This window comes from Quercus robur, chromosome 12 (assembly GCF_932294415.1).
Source record: "Quercus robur chromosome 12, dhQueRobu3.1, whole genome shotgun sequence".
Lineage (NCBI taxonomy): Eukaryota > Viridiplantae > Streptophyta > Magnoliopsida > Fagales > Fagaceae > Quercus > Quercus robur.
Window position 1 is genome coordinate 21,020,049 of NC_065545.1, and position 22,058 is coordinate 21,042,106.

Sequence of the window (22,058 nt, forward strand, 5' to 3'; positions counted from 1 at the left end):
TCGGAGAAGATAAATGAAAAATTCTAAAACTTAGGAACAGTAAATTACTCTTTTAATCAATATGTATTTTTTTTTAAAAGTTTGTATTTTTTTAATTTAAAATTATTTAACTAGAAGATATGAGTATTTTAGAGAGTTTAAGAATTTGTGTGAAGGTATTTTGGTATGCAAAAGTTAAAACTCAAACAATGAATCGTGTTATTAATATACAACAATGTTACAGCAACATAACAAATTTCACAATTTTTTCACTTATCAAGGTGACTATATTGTGATTAGAGCAATATCATTTTCATTTATTAATAATAACACTTTTGTTATAAATTTTTATTATACATTAATTATAATTTCAGCAATTATGAAAAATACTATGTTTTTAAACAGGGCTTAAATTCTAGTAATTTATAATTTATATTATCTATATATATATATATATATAAAACCGAAACTTTTGAAGCTCCCACAATTTTCCACGTAAGCATTTAATTTTTTTTTTAATTTGATTTATATGTTTTGATTATTTTTTTTCAACCCATTTACTCACATCAGCATTATTAATTTAAAAATAAAAATTAAATCTCATTATTTCCCCCCACCAAATACGCATTACAAAACCGGTTACTTCTTCAAAACCTAAACCTAAAATTGATGCTTCTGCAAAATCTCTCTTCTTTTCTCACACACCAATATCACTTTCCCCTAAACCTAAAACTCACCCTTTCCTTCCCACAAAATCAAAACCCAAAACTTAAATTTCCAAATGTTTGATTTTGATTTTTATTTTTTTTCACAAAGTTATGATATTTTTCATCGTTTTTTATTATGTCAATTATTTAATTTAAAAGAGATTGCATTAAACGACATCATTGGGTTATTTTATTTTATTTATAAGGTGTAGGAGTGGTGGAAAAAGTAGGGGTAGAGGTGGAGATGAAAGAGTATGAGTATGAGCAATTAGTTAAAACCCTTGAAATGTTTGGAAATAACAAAGTACCATTTTGTAAAAAAACCAATATCATCATTGACTTTATAAGACTACCAGAAAATAATATAAAAGATTACCATAAAGGCTGTCAAAAAGTATGACCAAGATCCATAAAAGTAGAAAAGAAATCTCTAATACGTAGAGATGGATGTAATGAATGTTAGGTTATATGTTAAATTTTGACAACACTACCATGCCATGAAGCCTTTGTGAACTGCACTCACGCATGCCTTTAGTTTTGGTTTGGCATAAACTTGAAACAAATGCCATAAATATCTAGATTTGTGGTTTTTGTATTCTTAATGTTTGAATAAAATTATATAGTACAATTTAAACATGATTCACATAAGCTTTTGAGGTCTCAGGTCATGTTGTATTTATATATGGCAAAAGATAATATCATTTTCTACCTTAGCACAATTCGTACTGGTATACTTTTTAAGTCATTGGAAAATGAGATGTGAAGAATAAAGGGGTTTTTGCTGAATTCCTTTATTTTTGTTTGTATTGTTAGGAAGTGGAAGGATATTGTGGATGAATGGGTGAAGTTGAATCAACTTGGGGAACACATCCTCTGCTTTAATGGGTAACACTGTTTGTACTATTTGGAATGAATTTAATTTCAGTTCCTCTTTTGAGTAAGTAACTGAGTGCAGATTGCATTATAGAAAGTAAGTTAAAATTGGTAATTGTTGTTGTTGGCAGCTGATGGAGACTCACCTGAGCAGGAAGTTACTTAAAATGGTTATCACTAGGTTGAAGAAATCTTTTATTTTTTGTAGGAACAATTTGTTTAGGTATTGTACGGTTTCCCTGTTAAATTCAAACATTTACTGCATTTGTCATTGCAGTTCAAACATTGTTATATTTTGAAGGACAATTAATTGGGGAATGTAATGTATAGCATCTAAGGAAGTGTATTTAAGTTTTGTTCTTTATTTTTTTTTATTTTTGAGCCAACTAATTTGTTTTGTCTAGGAGAAAAAAACTGTTGGAAAATGGGTTTTGTTTTAGAGGTTTCTAATATTCTGTTCTTTTGTAGGTTCCTGCTTTTGCTTACTCTCTAAATCCACACAGTGAGTAGTAGAATCAGATTCCAAGTTCAACTTTTGAGCTTTGTGTGAGTGTGTTTTTGTTTGGAGTTTGAATGATCCAACTTGCTTGCACAGATGGGAGTTCTGGATCAGATAAGAATAATTCCGAATCCGAGTCGAAGCCGAAAGTTATTCCTCGGAAAGAAGCTCCTCCTCCTAGAGTAGCACCTGTATCTACCTCGGCACATCAAAATGTATGAATACCAAATTAAGAGTCTCTAGCTCTAATGTTTGGTTGATTATCATTTGGAGTAAGAAAATTTGTTTTTGAAGGAATTGTTTCCAAAATATGAGAAACTAAACTCAATTGCATCAAATAGTTTAGTTTAGCTCAATTGAATGGGAGGTGTAAGTTTTCCCATGACGCTCCCTAATATAATGAAGTTTGAGATATATTTAATTTCTTGCCAACCAAACGGATTGTGAATGTTATTTAATTGAATTTGAATCACTTCATTGGGATTTTGCAGAGACAGAGAAAACAACAAAAAAAGGATGTTGACTCTGAAAACTGGCTTCAACAAGAAAAAGGCTTCAAGAGAATTACCAAGAAGCTTAAAATAGTTCTTATTTTCTTTTCTGCTTCTACTGTAATTTTACTGGATTCATCAATTTGGCTTATGCTGAAGTTGTTTGTGTTTATGTGTTTTACTTTGGTGAAGCCAAAAGGCAAAGAATGATTCAGGTGATGGACATCCATGAGATCCCAAAACCCAAGAATGCCTTCTTTGGAAAGAACAAAGGTGGTAGTGGTGGCAGTTCACACGGGAGGCATTGGTGACTGAATACGGCAAATCATACATAATAAACAATTTAAGTTTATATACACTACACAATCTGTTTGAGGAATTTTGGCTCTTTCTTTGTATTCAATATTTGAAGTTAGGGTAGGTAGATTAGTAGATATATAGTTTATTGATCTAGGGAGGTGGATGAAAATTGTAAGTGACTAAGATAATTGGTTGCCATACATAGAGTTGAACTAAATTGGGAAATTGGTGCTGAAATATGTTCGAAGAACTTCATCTTTGAGACTTATTTAAGTTTTTATGTCACTCCTCTTTCAAATAATGATTCAAAGTAGTTGATTCTTCAAGTGATTTTTATTTGAAATTGATGTAAATTACTTATAGTTTTTGATAACGTTTTAGAGAAAAAGAATGATTGAACTTTTACTTTTAGTTTTAATATAGAGTTATATTCCATTTGCAATGAGATGCTGACTCAAATTCCATTGAGGACTTACATTAGTCCCCTCTCTATATTTGTCATCAATAAGTTATTAGCAAGTATGCAGCCATGAAATGCAACAATGACTTTTGTTCATGAGCTACGATGCCACTTGGGTTGATTACTTGATGGACAAAGTAGTCTCTTATTGGTTCTTTTAGCCTTTTCTTTTACTGTGATATTGATTAATTATCTTTTTATTTAACTATTCTGTACATCACATGGGTTAGCGACTAATATATATATAAATAAAAATAGAATAAAGAGAAAAGAAAAACGAGTGGCGTCATATATATTCCAAAATTCCAACTTTTCATTTTCCCAAATATTAAAAAAAAAGAAAAAAGAAGAAGACAAATTAGCTATGTTTCAATCACACCAGTAGATTCTCAAAAAAAAAAAAAAAAAGTCCTCTGTTTCAATCTCTCTGTATGAGCTAGCCATATCCGGTTTCTAGCAGTAGCAGGTATGGGCACCCTTCTCCTCCACAACCCAATATCGATGGCAAAACGCCCTTGCCCTTCACAAATTTCACCGGCAGCCCCGCCGCCTCTCAACCAAATGGACGAGCTTCTAGAGACTTTCCTATCCTCTTCCTCCTCTCTCTCCGTTGACCTCTCCTTCGACCGCCTCCTCGAGTCCCGAGCTTCCAGCGACTCCGACCAAGCTCATCTCATCGACACCGCCGTCGCCTTGGGCTCCGCCCTCCTCCACGCCGCCAAACGCTCCGCTCGCAAACGCGCCTCCTCTCACAACTCCCTCTATTGGCCTCTCCCTCGCGAGCTCACCATCAACGTACGCTCTCTCTCTCTCTCTCTCTCTCTCTGTAACTTCTCTCAATTTCGTGTCCAAATTTGTCTTACGCTGCGTTTTGCTTTGATTTCTGCCAAATGTGTGGTTCGGATTATTAGATTGAATGATTTGCAATGCTGATTTTGGATTGAAATGATAATCAATTGACTCTGATTGTGATTCTAGGTATAATTCAATCCTCACAGTGGTTCTTTCTGTAATTTTTGTCAATCTCATGTCTCTATTTGTTTTGATGGTGAAAATTTGTGGTTGAGATTCGTAGATGAATTCATGCAATGTTGATTTTGGATAGAAATAATGAGTTCTTTTGTGTCCAATTTGTTTCGTAACCAAAACACTGCGTATTGCTTTGATTTCTTCAAAATGTGTGGTTCAGAGTATTAGATTGAATAATTGCAATGCTGATTTTGGATAGAAATGATCATCAATTGACTGTGATTGTGATTCTAGGCAATGGAACTTTCTGTAATTTCTCTCAATTTTGTATCCTAATTTGTTTTGAATTGTTGAAAATTTGTGGTTGAGATTTGTAGATGAATGCTTGCAATGTAGAATTTGTTTTGGAATGACAATTTGAGTAATTTCTAACAGTGGTTCTCTCTGAAATTTCTCTCAAATTCGTGTCCAATTTGTTTCATTACCATACACTGCATTTTGCTTTGATTTCTTCCAAATGTGTGGTTCAGATTTGTAGATTGTATGATTCTAATGCTGATTTTGTATAGAAATTATAATTAATTGAGTAGTTAGTGTGTGATTATGATTCTAAGTATAATTCCAGTCTCGCAGTGGCTCTTTCTGTAATTTTCTCAACTTTGTGTCCCAATTTGTTTTGATGTTGAAAATTTGTGGTTGAGATTCGTATATGAATGCTTGCAATGTTGATTTTGGATAGAAATGATGAGTTCTTATGTTCTCTCTCTCTTGCATGGCTCGCTCTGCAATTTCTCTCAATTTTGTGTCCAATTTGTTTCATCACCAACACGCTACGTTTTGCTTTGATTTCTTCAAAATGTGTGGTTTGGATTATTAGGCTGGATGATTGCAATGTTGATTTTGAATAGAAACGATAGTTAATTGAGTAGTTAGTGTATGATTGTGATTCTAGGTATAATTCCATTCTCACAGTGGCTCTTTCTGTAATTCTCTCAATTTCAAGTCCTATTTTTTTTTTTTTGAATTGTTGAAAATTTGTGGTTGAGATTCGTATATGAATGCTTGCAATGTTGATTTTGGATAGAAATTATCATGAATTGAGTAATTTCTCAAAGTGGTTCTCTCTATAATTTCACTCAATTTCGTATCCAGTTTGGTCATCACCATACACTGATTTTCTTTGATTTCTTCAAAATGTGTGGTTCAGATTTGTAGATTGAATCATTGCAATGTCGATTTTTGATCGAAATGATCATAGATTGAGTAATTTCTCGCCGTGGCTCTTTCTGTAATTTCTCTCAATTTCTTGCCCAATTTGTTTTGATGTTGAAAATTTGTAGTTGAGGTTTGTAGATGAATTCTGTAATGTTGATTTTGGATAGAAATGATCATGAATTGAGTTTTATATAAAGTTTCAATGTGATTTTGCTCTATTGCATATGTATAATGATATTAAGAATGTGAAAAATTATGTGTTAGGGCTTTGTGGAAAACTTTAAAGGAAATGTGTGGTTGGATTGGATGTTATGTTGTGTATGTGTGGCTCTTTCTGAAATGTCCCTCAATTTTGTGGTCCAATTCGTTTCATTCTGTATTTTGCTTTGATTTCTCTCTGATTTACTTTGATGTTGAAATGTGGTTGAGATTTCTCGATGAATGCTTGCAATGTTGATTTTGGATAGAAAGATGATGATCTGGTTGGATTCATTGTTGATTGAGAGCAGAGTATGCCTTTGAGATTCTAGAATAGTTAATTACATTGCATTACATAACATATATTTTTATGTTGCGATGATGGTGCTCTATTTTGGTTTGTTATAAGTAATGAAAAATATATTAAATATGCGAAAAGTGTGTCAGCTAAGTATACAGGAAGTCAGGGACAAAGTACAATCATGTGCAAAAATTACAAGAGTCCATTAAAGCATGAACTGAAAAAAAAAAAAAAAAAGGATCAAAATCCTAACACCACAACCCAATCCAAAAGAGTTTTAAAGAAGAAACGTTTAAGATCTGGAACTGTTTTTTCAGAATCCTCAAAGCTCTAGTTATTTCTCTCCCGCCAAATGCACCACATCAAACAATGTGGGACAGCCATCCAAATAGCACCATTTCCATGTCACACAAACTTTCCTTGCTAACAAGCTAAAAGCTCAACCACCATCTTCAGCATAACCCAATGAATACCAAATAAGGTGAACACCATATACCACAAGTCAAAGGCAATAGAACAATGGGTAAGGTGGTGGTCTACTGATTCCACATTCCTTTTACACATAAAACACCAATCTAAAATCCAAATTTTCAGTTTCTGTAGATTATCAATAGTCAAAATTTTCCCCAAAACTGTAGTCCAAACAAAAAAAGCAACTGTAGGAGGGACCTTAGGCTTCCAAATAGTCTTCCAAGGGAAGGACTGGTCTATGCTTCCAGTCAAGACCTGGTAATATGATTGAACCTCAAAACCTCTTCTCTTGGTAGGTATCCAACAAATCTTATCCTCCCCAACTCCTCTCAAAGAGACTCCATAAATACTATCCATGAAATTGGATAAAGACTCCCATTCCCAATCCTGATGGTGCTCTATTGTATTGCTTTAATGACTTTGAGAATGTGAAAAGTTATATCTTAGGACTTAGTGGAAAGGAAATGTGTGATTGTAGGTATTTTCAATGCTTGATACACAAAGCCTATGCTATGCGGCAGCAGCTTGTTCAATGTTCAATAAGTATGCGAGAGATCCTCCATGCTATGCTAATATTGACTTGACAACAATTGTCCCGAAAGTTAACAATGCAGTTGTGTCCACGATGATCCATCGAGCTGGAACATCACTTCAGTAAGAATATTCTTCAGCTAAGAAAATCCTTCATTATGCTGCGTTCTATATTTACTCCTACATGAATCTTGGATTGTATTTTGCTCGATTTACTTATTATGATAACTGTGGCTCAATGGTTGTGCAAACAAAACTCAAAATGATTAATTACTTGATAAATTTGAAAAATATAATCAATAGAAAATATGAAAGTCATCTAATTATTTAAAACATAAGCATAACATTTTATAAGTTCTATTATGCTTTACAAAATATGTGCAATCATAATAGTCATGTTCAAACCCAAGTATATGGTTCAGTCAAAGCATAGCCAATGGTAAACTATCCTTGATCATGTTTTTTAATATGTTTAGAAAAAAAGAGGGGGGGAGGGGGGGTGGGGAGAGAGAAGAAAAGAAGAAGAAGAAGGAAGGGTTTCTTTAGTATAGCATCATAATAATCGTGCATGTATCATCAATGGTTGTGTCATTTACTTTATTATCCGATGGTTAGTCACTTAGTGTTAGTGATTCACATATATTTAAAAAAAAAAAAAAAAAAACCCTTAGGCATTCCTTATAGCACCCAAAGGGCGTGCTTGAGGTGCGCTTCATTGAATGCATTTAGCTTCAACCAAGCGAAGCGCTTTGGCCAACTCCAACCTTTGAGTTTTAAGCATACCTAAGTGCACTTTTAAGAACATCGTATCTAATTTGATACTTCTGTGTCGCTGTAATTAGGTTCTGTTGTGCTCATGTATTAGGGACATAAGGTTTGATGATCCTGTGAAACTCTGTTGCTCTACTTTGTCAATTTTGAAGGTTTTTATTGTAGATGCAGAGGCCCATAAGTTGTTATAGAAAGTTCTTTGTGCAACAAATGACTATGCAAGTTTTTTGAGCAATTGGCTGTTTGTCTAGTAAATGCTTTAATCATGCATATATGGTAGTCTCTTTTTCATAATTTCTATCTTTTTTCTGTGTCTCTCTTAAATGATTATTCAGGTCTCTTAAGCTTGGTATAGTTCCAGGCCCAATAGTATCACCTGGATCTTGTCAGCCGTTGGTTTATTCCATCAGAAATTCAGTTGATGTGTCTAAGTTTTCATGGAATGATAAGAGATCAAGACAAGGGAAGGAGTCATCAATTCTTACTAGATCATGCTTAAGCCCTTTAGTTGGGGACAATGGTGCTCCAGGGTACTGCTGAATCCTTTCGCTTGAAAATTTGGCATTTATAAGTGACTTGTTTTATTCATAAAATTTTATTTTTCATATTTTAAGGACTCTTTTGAGAAGGTTACACCTTTACAATATTGAAAGAATGGATAACACATCACTTTGTGGGGCATTGTCAGCTTGTCCATCTCTCCTTGATCTGGAAATTGTTGGCCTGTAAGTTGGCTTGAACTGATTCATGCTTCTACTGATTCTTGCTGATTTAAGAAATGTGAAATTTGTTGGTTTTAGATATCTATGAGCCGACTTTTTCTTCCCTGCATTCTTCTTGGTTTAAGCACGCTATAAGAAAATATTTGAGCATCAGGTTATGGATTCTGGACAATAACTTGCATGCCCATGTTGTTAGTTGTTACAAGGTAGGAATCAGCATATATGCGTGTGTATGCTGTTAGCCTTTTGCTTGTACGTGAGTTGCTTTTGATGCTGAATATGTGCATTTTTGTGCTAATGTCATCTGAATTTTGTTATATTATACATTATGGTTTGTTGAATTTTTTGTACTGCTTGCTTTAGTGGATGTTCATTCTGAATTTGAGTAGATGGAGTGATTTTTTTATTGTTTAATCATTTACTGAATGAAGAATACAACCTATCTTCTCTTCTCTGAACAAATGTTACTCTATTAGTTTGGGCCTTCAATTTTGTAAGTTAGCAGCACATTTTGGTCTTTATAAACTGCATATCTATTTCCTTTAGTACTTTCAATAACTTTTTTTTCCCACTTATTTTGAATTGACTAGTCATGTTGAATTGAGGCAAACATTGATGTCCGTGAGTGCAAACTGTCACTTAATAGAGCGACTGTTCTTTGAGTCTTCAAAAACAGGTTTAGTGTCTCCTTCATTAGGATGTGTTCTTATCATGCTATAAAAAAAAGAAAATATTCTGATTACCATGTGTTTCTTTTTAAACATCAGGCAGGGATGACAGTTTGAAAACACCAACATGCACTGATCTGGTAGAAAATTGTCCTCATCTAACTTCATTGGCACTTAGAGGGTTTAAGCTCCATGATAACAAAGTTCGTGTACTTGTTAAGGTATGCTCCTTGGCAATTTGAGAATCAATATTAGACATGTATTTGGTTTATGAAAATTTTCCATGTTAGTTTTTGTTACTAACAATAAATCTGTTATGTAATTTTCCTTCACAACATATGACTTAATTGATGCTTGAGTTTAATGCCCTGAATCTTCTTTTTTTTGGGTAAATTACACACACACACACCCAAGTGAGTCTTGAATCCATGACCCTACCCTCCACCTAGCACATGCAGGGGGAGGAGGTGCTAGTTGAGCTAGAGCTTATTGGCTTTATGCCCTGAATCTGTTATTGCCTTAGTATCTCATTCAATATGGCAACAAAGCAAGCTAATGCCTAAGGAATGAGTATTATAACTAGAAAGGACGTGTAAACTCACTCCATATTGTGGAAGGAATGCTTTGTGGATTTTCCTGAGTTTAAGAAGCATGCTTAATGAACTGTAGTCTTGTAGGATGTATGAATCCATAAAAAAGAGTACCTTTGAGATTCTGACAAAAATATTAGACATTCATTATGTTTGAGAGTGCTTTGTTCTTAAACTCACCTGATAATTCATGGACAAGGAATCTTACTACTACTTATATATGGTGCCCTTTTCAAGCTGGATTTACTAAAGTAGTCTTGCATTTCTGTCAAACACAGCTTTTGTAACTTTCCCCCATTAAATTATTTTATATTTTTATTACCATATATTTCTCCTCTTTTTGAACTTGTGATATTATAGCACCAAAAAACAAAAAAAAAATTAGTGGAACCTTCTTATTAAATGGAAGTATAAATTTTCACTCTTTGAAGCCCCCATATGGGAAGTGGATCCGTTTTTAACTGATAAAAAAAAAAGATTGATCTGTTTCTCACATTGGAAGGTATATGATGTGAATCTTAGATATGTGAAATTTTGGAATTCAGCTGGTCTTTTTTTTTTGGATAAGTAATTGCAATTTATTAAATATTAAAAAGTGTACACAGAGTGTATACAAGTCATAGAAAACAGCAATGCAAGGAAAAAAGAAAGAAAAACAAGAAACAAGCTGTAATATTAACAGCACAAATGTAGAGTCTCTAGAAACTCCATCCAAGAATACGTTGAGAGAGTAAAGGACATCGATCCCCATTCGTAGAGTCTTCAAATATAAAAACTTCAGACTTGGCACAGTGGACTCACTATCCTTGAAAGTGGGGTGATTCCTTTCACCCCAAATGCACCACATCAAACACGCTGGGGCTGCCCCCCACACTGTCACATATCTACGAGGATCCATTATACCATTCCAAGACTCAGCATGGGAAGAACGGAACACTTTGCATAACCCAAGAAATCCCAGCTAGGCAGAAGAGAAAAGCCCACAGATCAGAACCAACTGGGCAATGCAACAAGTGACTTATAGTTTCACCACCTGATCTGCACAAAGAACACCAATCTGCTATAAAAATGCAGATTTTCCGTTATCAGAATTTTACCCAGGGCTGCCTCCCACACAAATAAAGAAACTCTAGGTGGGAAAGATTTTTCCAAATGAACTTCAAAGGGAACTTGGATGTATTAGTACCTCTAGTTCGAAGCACTCTATATAAACTTTTGATTTGAAGTCCTTTCTTAGGAGAAGGGATCCAAACCAATTTATCACTATCAGGAGGACTAACCTTTGCCGCATATAAATCATCCAATTTATCACTGTCAGGAGGAATTCAGTTGGTCTTATAAGCTTATTATTGTCAATCATACTATGTAGTGTTATTTGTTAACTCAACACAGAAGGTGAAAGTTTGAGTCATATATCCATTACTGTGAAATGGGCTTTTACATTGTTATTCTATTGGTTAGATATATCATTTTCAAAGTTTGCATAGTGGGTAATTTTTTATTTTCTTGGAATTTCTTTGGCCCTTATTATATGAATCAAAACTTAGTTACAGAGAACTACTTTGAGTTGAACTGTGATAGTCCAATCTTTGTCGGTGCTCATGCAGGGATTTCGGAAACTAAGATATGTTGACTTTTCAACATCTTACTCTATCACTGGAGGCTTTTTAAGGTCAGTGAATCTTCAATGTACAAGACTTTTTGAGAGTCATTCTATATTTTTGTATTTTGGAAAAGATTCTTCCCATTTCAAATGGATTCAATTCTTGGCTTGAATTAATTATTACAAATCTAAAGTTGTATCTAGGGCAATGTCATTTAAAATGTTAAATGATGTGGCTCTGTGTACATTATTAGATATAAGAAATAAAATCTTAACCGTAAAATGCACTTTCAGGATCCTGTTCCTTGTATTTGAATCGTCTCTTTTAGATGCATTATCTCATTAGATAAGTCATGTTTTTGTGCTTAGGAACCTTGGAAGCAGCATGGGTGGAAATCTACTTGAGGTCTTGATTTTAAGGGACTGCATGCATCTCAAAGAGGTACAATGATCTCCCTCTCCCTGCCAATGAGCTCCGGCTCACATGGTACCTCAGGCTGTGGATTCAAAGCCCACTGAGTGCGCATGTAACTGGCCAATTAAAAGAAAAAATGATCTCTCTTTTTAACATTCAATTTTTGTGTGCAGGTTGAAGTTGCTCGGTTATTGACAGCTGTTATCGAAGGGGATTATAAGTGCCTTAAACATCTTGTGGGTGGATAGAAATTTTGATAATACAACTTTTTTATGTAAATGTGATTTTGATATTATGGCTTGATGTGTAGTTTCTCTTCTAATTCTTAATACTACTTCAAATAGGACATATCCAACAAGGAAGGTTTAGCTTCTGAGGGTGACTGGTATGATAGATGCTACAAATCTAGGTAATGGTTCTCCCTTCTTGATTATCTCTGTCATGACTATATAGCCTTAATTTCTATTTAAACTAATTTTGGTTTATATTGTGCAGTGTCATTCCTATAAAGCAGGTTTTGGCAGAAAGGCCTGATGTCTGTTTGCTGGCTGAGTTTCCAACTGAAGGAAGGTTGGTTTAGTCTTCATTTATTATGGTTGATCCAATGGAATGGTGTCTTTGGAACAATGTATGATACTGTTCTGGGAATCTGGCTTGTTTTGCAGTTACATTGATATTGATCAAATGGCTGACATCGTGCAAGAGAGTGACGTTGGTCTGCCGTCACAGCTTAGCAGTCACATATCAGATGCTTCAATGTTTACAAGCTCGTCTGAGAGTAGCTACAACAGTGATCAAGGTAGTGGCAATGAGGATGGCCATGATGCCAATTACGTTATGTATGAGGAAAGCTCAGATGAAGTGGAAATTGATTTGGTAACGCCTTCTCTCTCTCTCTCTCTCTGATGAAAATTATGGAATCTGACCATCTGGAAGGTTGGTATTTCTGTATAGGAATACTTGAGTTTATGTTAGCTTCAAAAATTGTATAGCAAGGTCACTTTTAAATAACACCTTAATGGCTCTTCCATGCTAATAATACAAGACATGTAATTTACTGCAAGGTTTTTTGAGGATTGCAGATGTTAGGTAAATGCCATGTCGGTCTTACTTGTGGCTCACAATATAGCATTGTCTTGAAGCATGATTCTTGTATCTTGTTCACTGGTCCAGCAGTGCTTAAAATTTTCTTATCCCATTAAGTGATTGATAATGTTTGTTAGTGGTTACCCCCTGAGTGTGGGCTATGATTAAAAATGTAGCTGTCTTTGCACACGCAGCATTTGTGAAAAATGTTGCTGTTTCTTACACACTCTTCTGCTTTCTCTAACAGAATGGAGGCTTTTATGGAGCGCAGGCTGAAGTTTCATTGGCAAGTTAATTCATGGACCTTGTTGGCCATTTATCCCCGACTTTATTACAGCTGGTGGCTGGGGGCTTTTGAATTTGCAAAATATCCCAGTTTGGTTTATAACGTCCAGTAGCGGCTTCCTGTCCAATTTACCAAGATGGAATGCCACCTTGAGGGCCTTTTACGCCTGTCTTTTTTTTTTTTTTTCCCCCAATTATCATCCATTCCTGTTCTGTTAGTCTTGAGGGTAATGGTTGATGCATTCACCTGTCTCTAAATCAATAAGTATCTACTATCAAGAGAACCTTCTTCCATTTTTTGTTTTTGTTTTTGTTTTTTTTGGGGGGGTTGGGGGAGGAGGAAGAGGGTGGCGTCCTTTTTAGTACCAATCTTTAATGTAAAATCTGTTGTATTTTTTTTTTTCTACTTGTATTTTTCCCTTGTAATTTTTACAGTCACATATGCTAAAACCAATTTTATCAGTCTTGTAGGATCCTGTAATTGTATCTCACCCTGCCAGATGATATTGATAAACTATACATCAAATATAAGTTCATATGGTATGATAGAACTGTTTTTTGGGTTGTAGAGTTTTATATAAAATCAGTAGCAACTGGTCAACAAAATGACTAGATCAATAGTAGATGAAATTTTCTCTCATGTTCCTTGTTCTATGATAAGGCACCTAAAAAAAAAAAAAAAACTAAAATGAGTTTAAATGGAAAGAACCTTGTGTTGGCGTCAAAATTGAATATTCCATGTAGAGCAACGGATATTAAGGAGGAAGAGGCAAAGAAATTCACCTTGTTTTGCAGCAAGAAATATGGTGCAACATGAATAAATGGGTGGCAACAGTACACTTTTAAATGCCATGTGTCTGTTGTTCGACTTAAGAAGAAGTCTAGTAAGAAGTAAGAAGTAAGAAGTAGTCCTTCCTTCCTTTAAATAATAATAATAATAATAATAATAATAGAGAATAGAGAATAGTGGGTGGTGTGGAGAACGTGAATCCCAAAGGCAGCGGCGGGGTGGCATCGATTTCGATCGTAATTGATCAGTGATCATCACCATGTCAAGCAGTGGCACAACTCCAACAAACCAAACAACATACAAACCGTACCGGCACCTGAAAACCCTAACAGGCCACACACGCGCGGTGTCGTGCGTGAAATTCTCAAACGACGGAAACCTGTTAGCCTCAGCCTCGTTAGACAAAACCCTGATCATCTGGTCCGCCCAAAGCCTGACTCTCCTCCACCGCCTGAGCGGCCACTCAGAGGGCATCTCCGACCTGGCCTGGTCCTCCGACTCGCACTACATCTGCTCCGCCTCCGACGACCGCACTCTCCGCATCTGGGACGCACGCGCCTCCAGCAGCGACTCCTCCCACGTCAAGACCCTGAAGGGCCACTCCAATTTGGTGTTCTGCGTGAACTTCAGCCCCCAATCGAATCTGATCGTGTCTGGGTCTTTCGACGAAACGGTGCGTGTTTGGGAGGTGAAGACTGGGAAGTGTTTGCATGCGATCAAGGCGCATTCTATGCCTGTTACGTCTGTGCATTTCAATCGAGATGGGTCGTTGATTGTATCGGCGAGTCACGATGGGAGTTGTAAGATTTGGGATTCGTCTAAGGGTACGCTTTTGAAAACGCTTATTGATGATAAGGTTCCTTCTGTTTCGTTTGCTAAGTTCTCTCCAAACGGCAAGTTCATCCTCCTTGCCACGCTAAACGACACCCTCGTAAGTTTCTCTCTTCCTTTTTTTCTTTTTTCAATTTTAGGGTATAAGATATTTTGAGTTAAAATGCTACTAGTAGGAGTTGGTGTTGATTAACTTTGTGTAAACTTGGAGTGTAAATATATATACCAGGAAAAAGAAGCGGCCTTAAACTTAAAAGGATGTGAATACTAAATAGTATTTTAGCCATTTTTATATTGTGTTTTAAGCGTTGTTATTATTTGTTGATTAATTTTGTGTAGATTTAAGAGTGCGAAAATGATAAGGAAAACAATGCAGGTTTCGCATCTATGAAATGGGTAATTTAAAGTAATTTGATTAGCAAATATCTGCTTGATTGTGAGCAAAAGAGTTTCGAGTTTTATGTATTTTATTTTTTGATGGTTTGAGTTCAAACATTTCACTTTTGGTTTGTGTACCTTTTCGGCTTTTGTGTATTTTTTTTCTCAAAAAATTGTGCACTAAGCATTGCAGTTGATTAATTTTGCATAGATTTAAGAGTGTAAATCTAAAGGGAAAGAAAATTGTGGTCTGGCATTTTCTGGTTTGTGTAATGGGCAATTCAAAAGAATTTAATTTGCGGATTTCAGCTTGATTTGGATTGTAAGCATCCTGAAATTGCTTTAATATCCATTTTTAAGTCAATTTAAGGTGAAAAGTTTGGGTTTTATTGTGGTCATGGCAAAGGGCAGTGGAATGGGTTTGCATTATTGGATTTATATGAGGCACCTTTTGAAATTGTTTTAGTAGCACTACCATGTAAATTTAAGAGAAATGGATCTGTTTTGATTGGTAATTCAACCTTGGTGCCAACAAGTTAGTGTTGTATTAGAAACATGAGGAAACTTTTATGTGTGGCTAAAATGTATTAGATTTTTTTTGACTTGATAGCTGATTTTGTAACATTAAGGATAAAGGTAGGTAGTCATAAATCCAGTGTGTGCAGAGTATTCACTAGATGTTTCTGATAGCTTGACCATTTTAGTTTATCCTTTGTGGTAATTTTGAAAAACTCGAGGAAAGAATGAAATTAGAATGTGCAGTCTGACTCTAATGGTCCTATTGTTCTTAATGGACTGAGGATATAGTTTCTTGTTTTTACTGTTTTCAAATACCCTTGTAATGTTCCTTTTTCTGTTTTTCCAATTCTTGGTGCAGAAGCTGTCAAACTACTCAACTGGAAAGTTTTTGAAGGTTTACACAGGGCATTTGAACAAAGTTTACTGCATAACATCCACGTTTTCTGTCACAAATGGGAAATACATTGTTAGTGGGTCGGAGGATAACTGTGTTTATTTGTGGGATCTTCAGCAGAAAACTATGATTCAAAAACTGGAGGGCCACTCTGATACTGTCATTTCTGTTACTTGTCACCCAGCTGAGAACAAAATTGCTTCTGCAGGCCTTGATCGTGATAGAACTATTAAGGTCTGGGTTCAAGATCCATGATTTGTTAAGAAAAGATATGATTGTTTAAGAAACTGTTTGGGGATCAATGTATAAATTAACCTTTTTTTTTTTTTTTTTTTTTAATTTGAATTAAATATAAAATGTATGGTTCTTTTAATAGGTAACCTTTTAAAACATTTTTTTGAGAGTGTTTCAACTTATAGTGTCCACTCTTGATGATAGTTCTTTATTATCAGACTAAGATTACAATAAGTTTTTGGTGTAGACAGAGATTAAACCTCAGATCTTTTATACAAACATTAGAGATTTTATTAATTGAACTAACTAGAATTCACTTTTTAATAGATAACCGAGTGCTTATGAATGCGATTTTGCTTTTTTATGTATATGAACTTTAAGGTTATTAAAAAAAAAAATGAAAGTTTTTTTTTCAATCATCTAATTTTTGGTAATTCATAACGTAGCAAATAATCCATAACCCAAATTTTCTAAATAGAACAAGAAATACATTATACATTATTTATTTCTTAATTTCCCAAAATTGACTTATTTATAGTACATAAATTGAATATCTATTTTTAATCTAGATTTCAAATTAGATAGTATGAAGGGTCGATCATCCCTTCTCTCTAAATGCAAAGAAAAAAAAGTTGTATACAAGTTGTTTCTCCTTGAATAAAAAGGATGGGATTTTTTGAGTTAGGGTTTTGTTTCTCCTTTGACGGTGAAACAAAAAATTGGTTTATCTCTAGTTTGTCCATTGTGCGTCCAAGACTAGGAAGGTCGTCCACCTGATGTATTAAATGTTCAGAATTGCAATAGAGATTTAACCTATGAGTGCCTCCGAAGGAGGTTGTTCAAGTGCAAGAAGGTCGTCCAGCATGGAGTCACTTGGACAATCGCCCAACACTTAGAAATTTTCAGAGTAAATCTCTATCCAAAAACTTATAATTCGAACTACGTTCTACCATCCTGAAGTGGGAGTGAAATTCTTATTTATCGCTCTAACTTCCCTCTAAGTTCTTAACTTCCAATAGCAGTTGTAGAAGTTTAGTTTGAACCTTCTAACTACCACCCACGTTGGGGAAGTTACTAAACAAGTAACCACTTCAAAAATCACTATAAAAGAACTCAGTCATATCAAATTAAGGTAAGTTTTCACCACTTATAAAGTTGGAATTCCTGAGTTCGAGAGAGAAAACTAACCTAAGCATCGGAAGGTTCTTGGCCAGTTCACCTCGATTACCTTTGATCTTGTGCTTCTTTCTTTTCAGGCCTTCAAAGCAACCTCAAGTCCATTGAAACTCGGAGTATTCAGCCTACTAATTTTCTATGTATCATCAGTTAGCGTTGTCTGTGGGAAAGTTAATTTTGTGCTTTGCAATTTATCTTTCTTTGACAAAAGGTTGTATGATCTAGACAAGGTCAATGACTACTAGTCCAGGTCACCAGAAGAGTGGAAAAGCCTCAAGCCACCCCAATCACGCTCAACAGTCTACACCTACTATTGCAACCGCCTTCTGTCTAACAAATACAGTCCATGGCAGTCGCCATGGTAGAGTTAACCCATCAGAATCAGGAGTTAACTCGCGAGATCAATCAAAGAAGGCAACGTCATGAATAGTGTGTAGAAGGGCAAGCTTAAAGTCAAGAAGCTAGAGAAGGAGAAAATGTTGAGCGTGAGAATCACTCAAGGGGTACCGTTTCACGCAAGGTGCCATACTTGGAAAAGGAGATGGATTAATGAGGAGAGCTATGGACGAGATGAGGGAAAATATGAAAATGACGAATCATGTAGATGACTTAGTTTATCGAATTGATTCCCTTTTTATAATGTCCATCAATAGTCATCCCCTACCTTCAAAGTTCAAGATGCCTGCATTAGACTAATATGATGAAACGTGTGACCCATGTGATCACATTGCCACCTTCAAGACCACGATGCACTTTCAGGGGGTTCCGGACGAAATAATGTGTAGGGTCTTCCCAACCACCCTTAAAGGACCAGCACGAGTGTGGTTTAGTAAGATTCCTCCAAATACTGTTAGTTCCTTCAATGAGTTGAGTAAGTTGTTTGTCAATAACTTCATTAAAGGTCAAAGGCATAAGCGCTCCTCGTCCTGTTTGCTGACTATAGAGCAAGGAGATAATAAAAGTTTACGGTCCTTCATCACTCGCTTCAATAGGGAATCCTTGATGGCGGACGAGATGGATGATAAGCTGCTGTTAACAGCCTTCCACAATGGAGTTAGTTCAGATTTATTCATCCACAAGCTCTATGATCAAGAACCACATACCACAGCTAAACCCATCCACTCAGCCCAAAGTTTCATGAATGCAGAAAATGCGATCATTACCAAGAAGAGGAAGAGAGCAGAGCAGATGGAAGCGGAGCTCCCACATCATTCTGAACAAGGCACTCGTCCAAAGAAGGCCCGGACGGGAGAAAAGAAGGATAGAGACAACATGGAGGCATGTTCGTCTTTAGGAAGAAGTTTGCATTACACACCCTTGAACATTCTGCTTGATCAAGTGCTTATGCAGATCAAGGATGACCCATCCTTGAAGTGGCCAGAGAAAATGAAGGGAGATCCTAATAAGCGTAATAAGAACAAGTATTGTCGTTTCCATAGAGACCACGGGCATGACACGAACGAATGCTATGACTTGAAGCAGTAGATTGAGAATCTCATCAAGTAGGGAAAGTTGAGGAATTTTCTTGGACAAGATCATAAGGATGAAAAGTTAAAGGGAAAGGTAGAAGAACCATCACGACCCCTACTTGGAGAAATAAGAGTTATTGTAGGAGGAACTTCAGCAGGACGATCCTCCAAGTCAAGGAAGACTTACTTGAAGGTGGTGCAGAACGTTTAACTCTCTGGACGACCACCAAGGACTAAGGGGGTAAACGAGCAGGCTATCACCTTCACGAACGAGTATGCTAGAAGGGTCCATCATCCACATGACGATGTAGTCGTCATAACCTTGCTTATTGCAGACTACACAACTAGAAGGGTGCTAATAGATAATAAGAGTTCAATAGATATCCTATATTATCCCGCCTTCTAGTAGATGAGGTTTGGAAGAGATCAACTTCATCCAGTGAACGCACCTTTAGTTAGATCAACAAGTGAACGCACCCGTCGTGGTAGGGGCATATCCACAGCGGATAACTAAAGAGGTGGATTTCCTCGTTGTAGATTGCTCGTCTTTCAACAATGCCATCATTGGACGACCAACTCTGAATAGTTAGAAGGTAGTGACGTCCACCTACCACCTATCTGTCAAGTTTCTAACAGATTATGGAATAAGACAAGTACAAGGAGATTAGTTAGCAACTAGAGAATGTTACTTAGCCATGTTGGCTATAGACGAGCATGTGCAGATGATGAATATAGAAGAGAGAAGGGTTGCTACAAAGCCCATTGAAGTACTGGAAGATGTTCCTCTGGACAAAAGTAACCCTTAGGTTTATCAGGATTGGAATAAGCATGGAAGAGAAGATGAAGCAAGATCTTGTCCATTTCTTAAAAAAGAGCATTGATGTTGTCGCGTGGAGTCATGAAGACATGCTAGGGATTGACCCAAGTGTCATTACCCATTGTCTGAATGTGTATCCTTCCTCTAAGCCCGTCCGTCAGACGATGCTCTTGAACAAGATAATGTTATCAAGGAAGAGGTCTAGAAGTTAACCACAACAAAGTTTATTCAGGAAGTTTATTAACCGAATTAGTTAGCTAATGTGGCGATGGTCAAGAAGGCTAATGGCAAATGGAGAATGTGTGTGGACTTCACTAATTTAAACAAGGTTTTCCCCAAGGATAGCTATCCATTGCCTCGTATTGACCAGCTAGTAGACTCAATAGCGGGTTATAAGTTGGTAAGTTTCATGGACGCCTTCTCAGGTTATAACCAGATAAGGATGGACGAGGTAGATCAAGAGAAGACATCCTTCATTACCAGTCAAGGTCTGTTTTGCTACAAAGTGATGTCCTTCGGTTTGGTGAAAAGCTTAGGCGAGAAAAAGCATCTGGACTACCTTTTTTTTTTAGGTTTCTTATGTATTTGGATCCCCAGTATTGCTCTACTGTTGCCTCTTTGAAAAGATTCATTTAATTAGTTGAATTGTTCTTTATGTTAATATTTACATACATACCATTCATTTTCCTATAATATATAACATGGGAAATGAGATTTTTTTATTCTCTTTTATGTCTTAAAAATGTGAGATGAGATTTACTTAAACCAGATTATGCCTTTGTATGGAAACCAAGAACAACAGGATTCAGTTATATCTTCTTTTGTATGGCTACACTTGTTCTAATCGGCTTTCTATATTAGAAATGATTGAGCTACCCTGTTCTCTCCTTAATGAAGTTTTTGTTTTAATTTCAATTGGCGATGTGGAGTTGGTGTGATAGGCCCCAAATTGTTTTGATCAAGATATGGCCAATCAATAATTTGGCAAGTTTGTTCTTTTGTCTTCCCTAGTAGGCTTTTTATTCATGACAACGAGAAAAATTGATTTGAAATGGCCAAGTTGTGAGTTTCTGATGTCCATTAGTTAGCCATATAGGTTGATTAAGTGTATTAAGTACTGTATGAATTCTTATCATGCATCCAAATGGGAAGTTTTAGTTTTGAAGGTACTTATAAACAAAAATAATTTAGTTTTGAAGGCAAGTGACCTACCCTGCAGTTGTCATCCTGGATAATATATAATTATGTTATCTCATGTTCATACTAATAATATCTTTATGTGTCATAATGTTTTTAGCTCTAAACTCTATTTTTTTGGGTAAACATTTTAGTCATAAACCTGCATTCGTTATACTAAGTAACATTGAAATTTACATGAGAATAAATGACTAAAAGGAAGCACAGATTAAAACAAAGTTTCTAATGCTCTTTTTTGGGTTTTTTCTTTTTTTTTTTTTTTTTTTTTTTTTTTTTTTTTTTGGGAAGTGGGGGTGGTGAGGGAGGGTGGGAAGTTTGTGTGAGAGACCGCGCCCCGACCCGCTTTTTTAGGATGTTGGGCCAAACCCACGTGAATGGGTGGAATCGTGTTATTGCCTCTTAAAATAGAGATTTGACTAATTATATTTTTCCCTTTAGATTAAGGGTTTTACAAAGGAGTCGCCACTTATTTAATTATTAGGATAAATAAGAAAACCAAAATTGAAAAATTCCTCATTTTATTAATTTTCAATTGAATTTACATTAATCATAGGAAAATTATATGGCTTTGGTCCTAGATACAATCAAAGATAAAGTACATAACTTTGCTTTCTAGTTACAATCTATAAATTGAAAATTACAAGGATAAACATTGGTCTATCAACCTTTGATCTAAGTTCGGAGGCTGTGTTACAAGATAGGAAGGTGTTAGGCACCCACCTTGTCTAGTGAAACCGATCTTTTAGACTATGGTGGCCAACATTCATATCATATCATCCAATATGTCAATCAATTTGCATGTTGAATTTAATGTGTGTGCATATGATAAACCCTAATTCAATTTATTAAGCATTGCATATAGATTGAAAAATAAATTCTAGTGAATGTGTGTAGATGGTGATATCCTAGATTCAAGGATTTGAAAGAATTATGAAACAAACATATTTTTCATGTTTTTTTTATGTGGATTTAAGATTGAAACTAGTGTTATGCATGAACATATGATGAACAACCAAGAACATGTGAAGAGCATATAAGAACAATTAAGAACATTTAAACATATTCAAAGGAATTTAAATGATTACTATCATGCTTTAATCTTAAACTCTCATCATGGCA

At 35.5% G+C, this 22,058-nt stretch overlaps 3 protein-coding genes across 3 annotated transcripts; all 3 read left to right on the forward strand.

Annotated features, from left to right (window-relative positions):
• Nucleotides 1-3,688: 3,688 nt before the first annotated feature.
• LOC126710465 (F-box protein SKIP17-like) lies at nt 3,689-13,698 on the forward strand. The gene is made up of 13 exons (XM_050410929.1): nt 3,689-4,104; nt 6,942-7,117; nt 8,101-8,295; nt 8,380-8,490; nt 9,078-9,163; nt 9,255-9,376; nt 11,353-11,417; nt 11,718-11,790; nt 11,937-11,999; nt 12,108-12,172; nt 12,259-12,333; nt 12,429-12,639; nt 13,097-13,698. Exons 1-13 carry the CDS (start codon nt 3,778-3,780, stop codon nt 13,142-13,144), a joined length of 1,617 nt encoding a protein of 538 aa, XP_050266886.1. The 5' UTR covers nt 3,689-3,777; the 3' UTR covers nt 13,145-13,698.
• A 245-nt stretch (nt 13,699-13,943) lies between these two features.
• Nucleotides 13,944-16,471, forward strand: LOC126710466 (COMPASS-like H3K4 histone methylase component WDR5B). The gene is made up of 2 exons (XM_050410930.1): nt 13,944-14,855; nt 16,011-16,471. Exons 1-2 carry the CDS (start codon nt 14,184-14,186, stop codon nt 16,299-16,301), a joined length of 963 nt encoding a protein of 320 aa, XP_050266887.1. The 5' UTR covers nt 13,944-14,183; the 3' UTR covers nt 16,302-16,471.
• Nucleotides 16,472-18,203: 1,732 nt separating this feature from the next.
• On the forward strand, nt 18,204-18,941 carry LOC126708286 (uncharacterized). The gene has a single exon (XM_050408088.1). It carries the CDS (start codon nt 18,204-18,206, stop codon nt 18,939-18,941), a length of 738 nt encoding a protein of 245 aa, XP_050264045.1.
• Nucleotides 18,942-22,058: the final 3,117 nt, after the last annotated feature.

Coding starts and splice junctions, on each gene's coding strand:
- LOC126710465 (XM_050410929.1), top strand. CDS start 3,778: ATGGGCACCCTTCTCCTCCACAACCCAATATCGATGGCAAAACGCCCT. Junction 7,118..8,100: donor CGAGCTGGAACATCACTTCA/GTAAGAATATTC, acceptor ATGATTATTCAG/GTCTCTTAAGCTTGGTATAG. Junction 11,418..11,717: donor ATCACTGGAGGCTTTTTAAG/GTCAGTGAATCT, acceptor TTTTGTGCTTAG/GAACCTTGGAAGCAGCATGG.
- LOC126710466 (XM_050410930.1), top strand. CDS start 14,184: ATGTCAAGCAGTGGCACAACTCCAACAAACCAAACAACATACAAACCG. Junction 14,856..16,010: donor CCACGCTAAACGACACCCTC/GTAAGTTTCTCT, acceptor TTCTTGGTGCAG/AAGCTGTCAAACTACTCAAC.
- LOC126708286 (XM_050408088.1), top strand. CDS start 18,204: ATGCACTTTCAGGGGGTTCCGGACGAAATAATGTGTAGGGTCTTCCCA.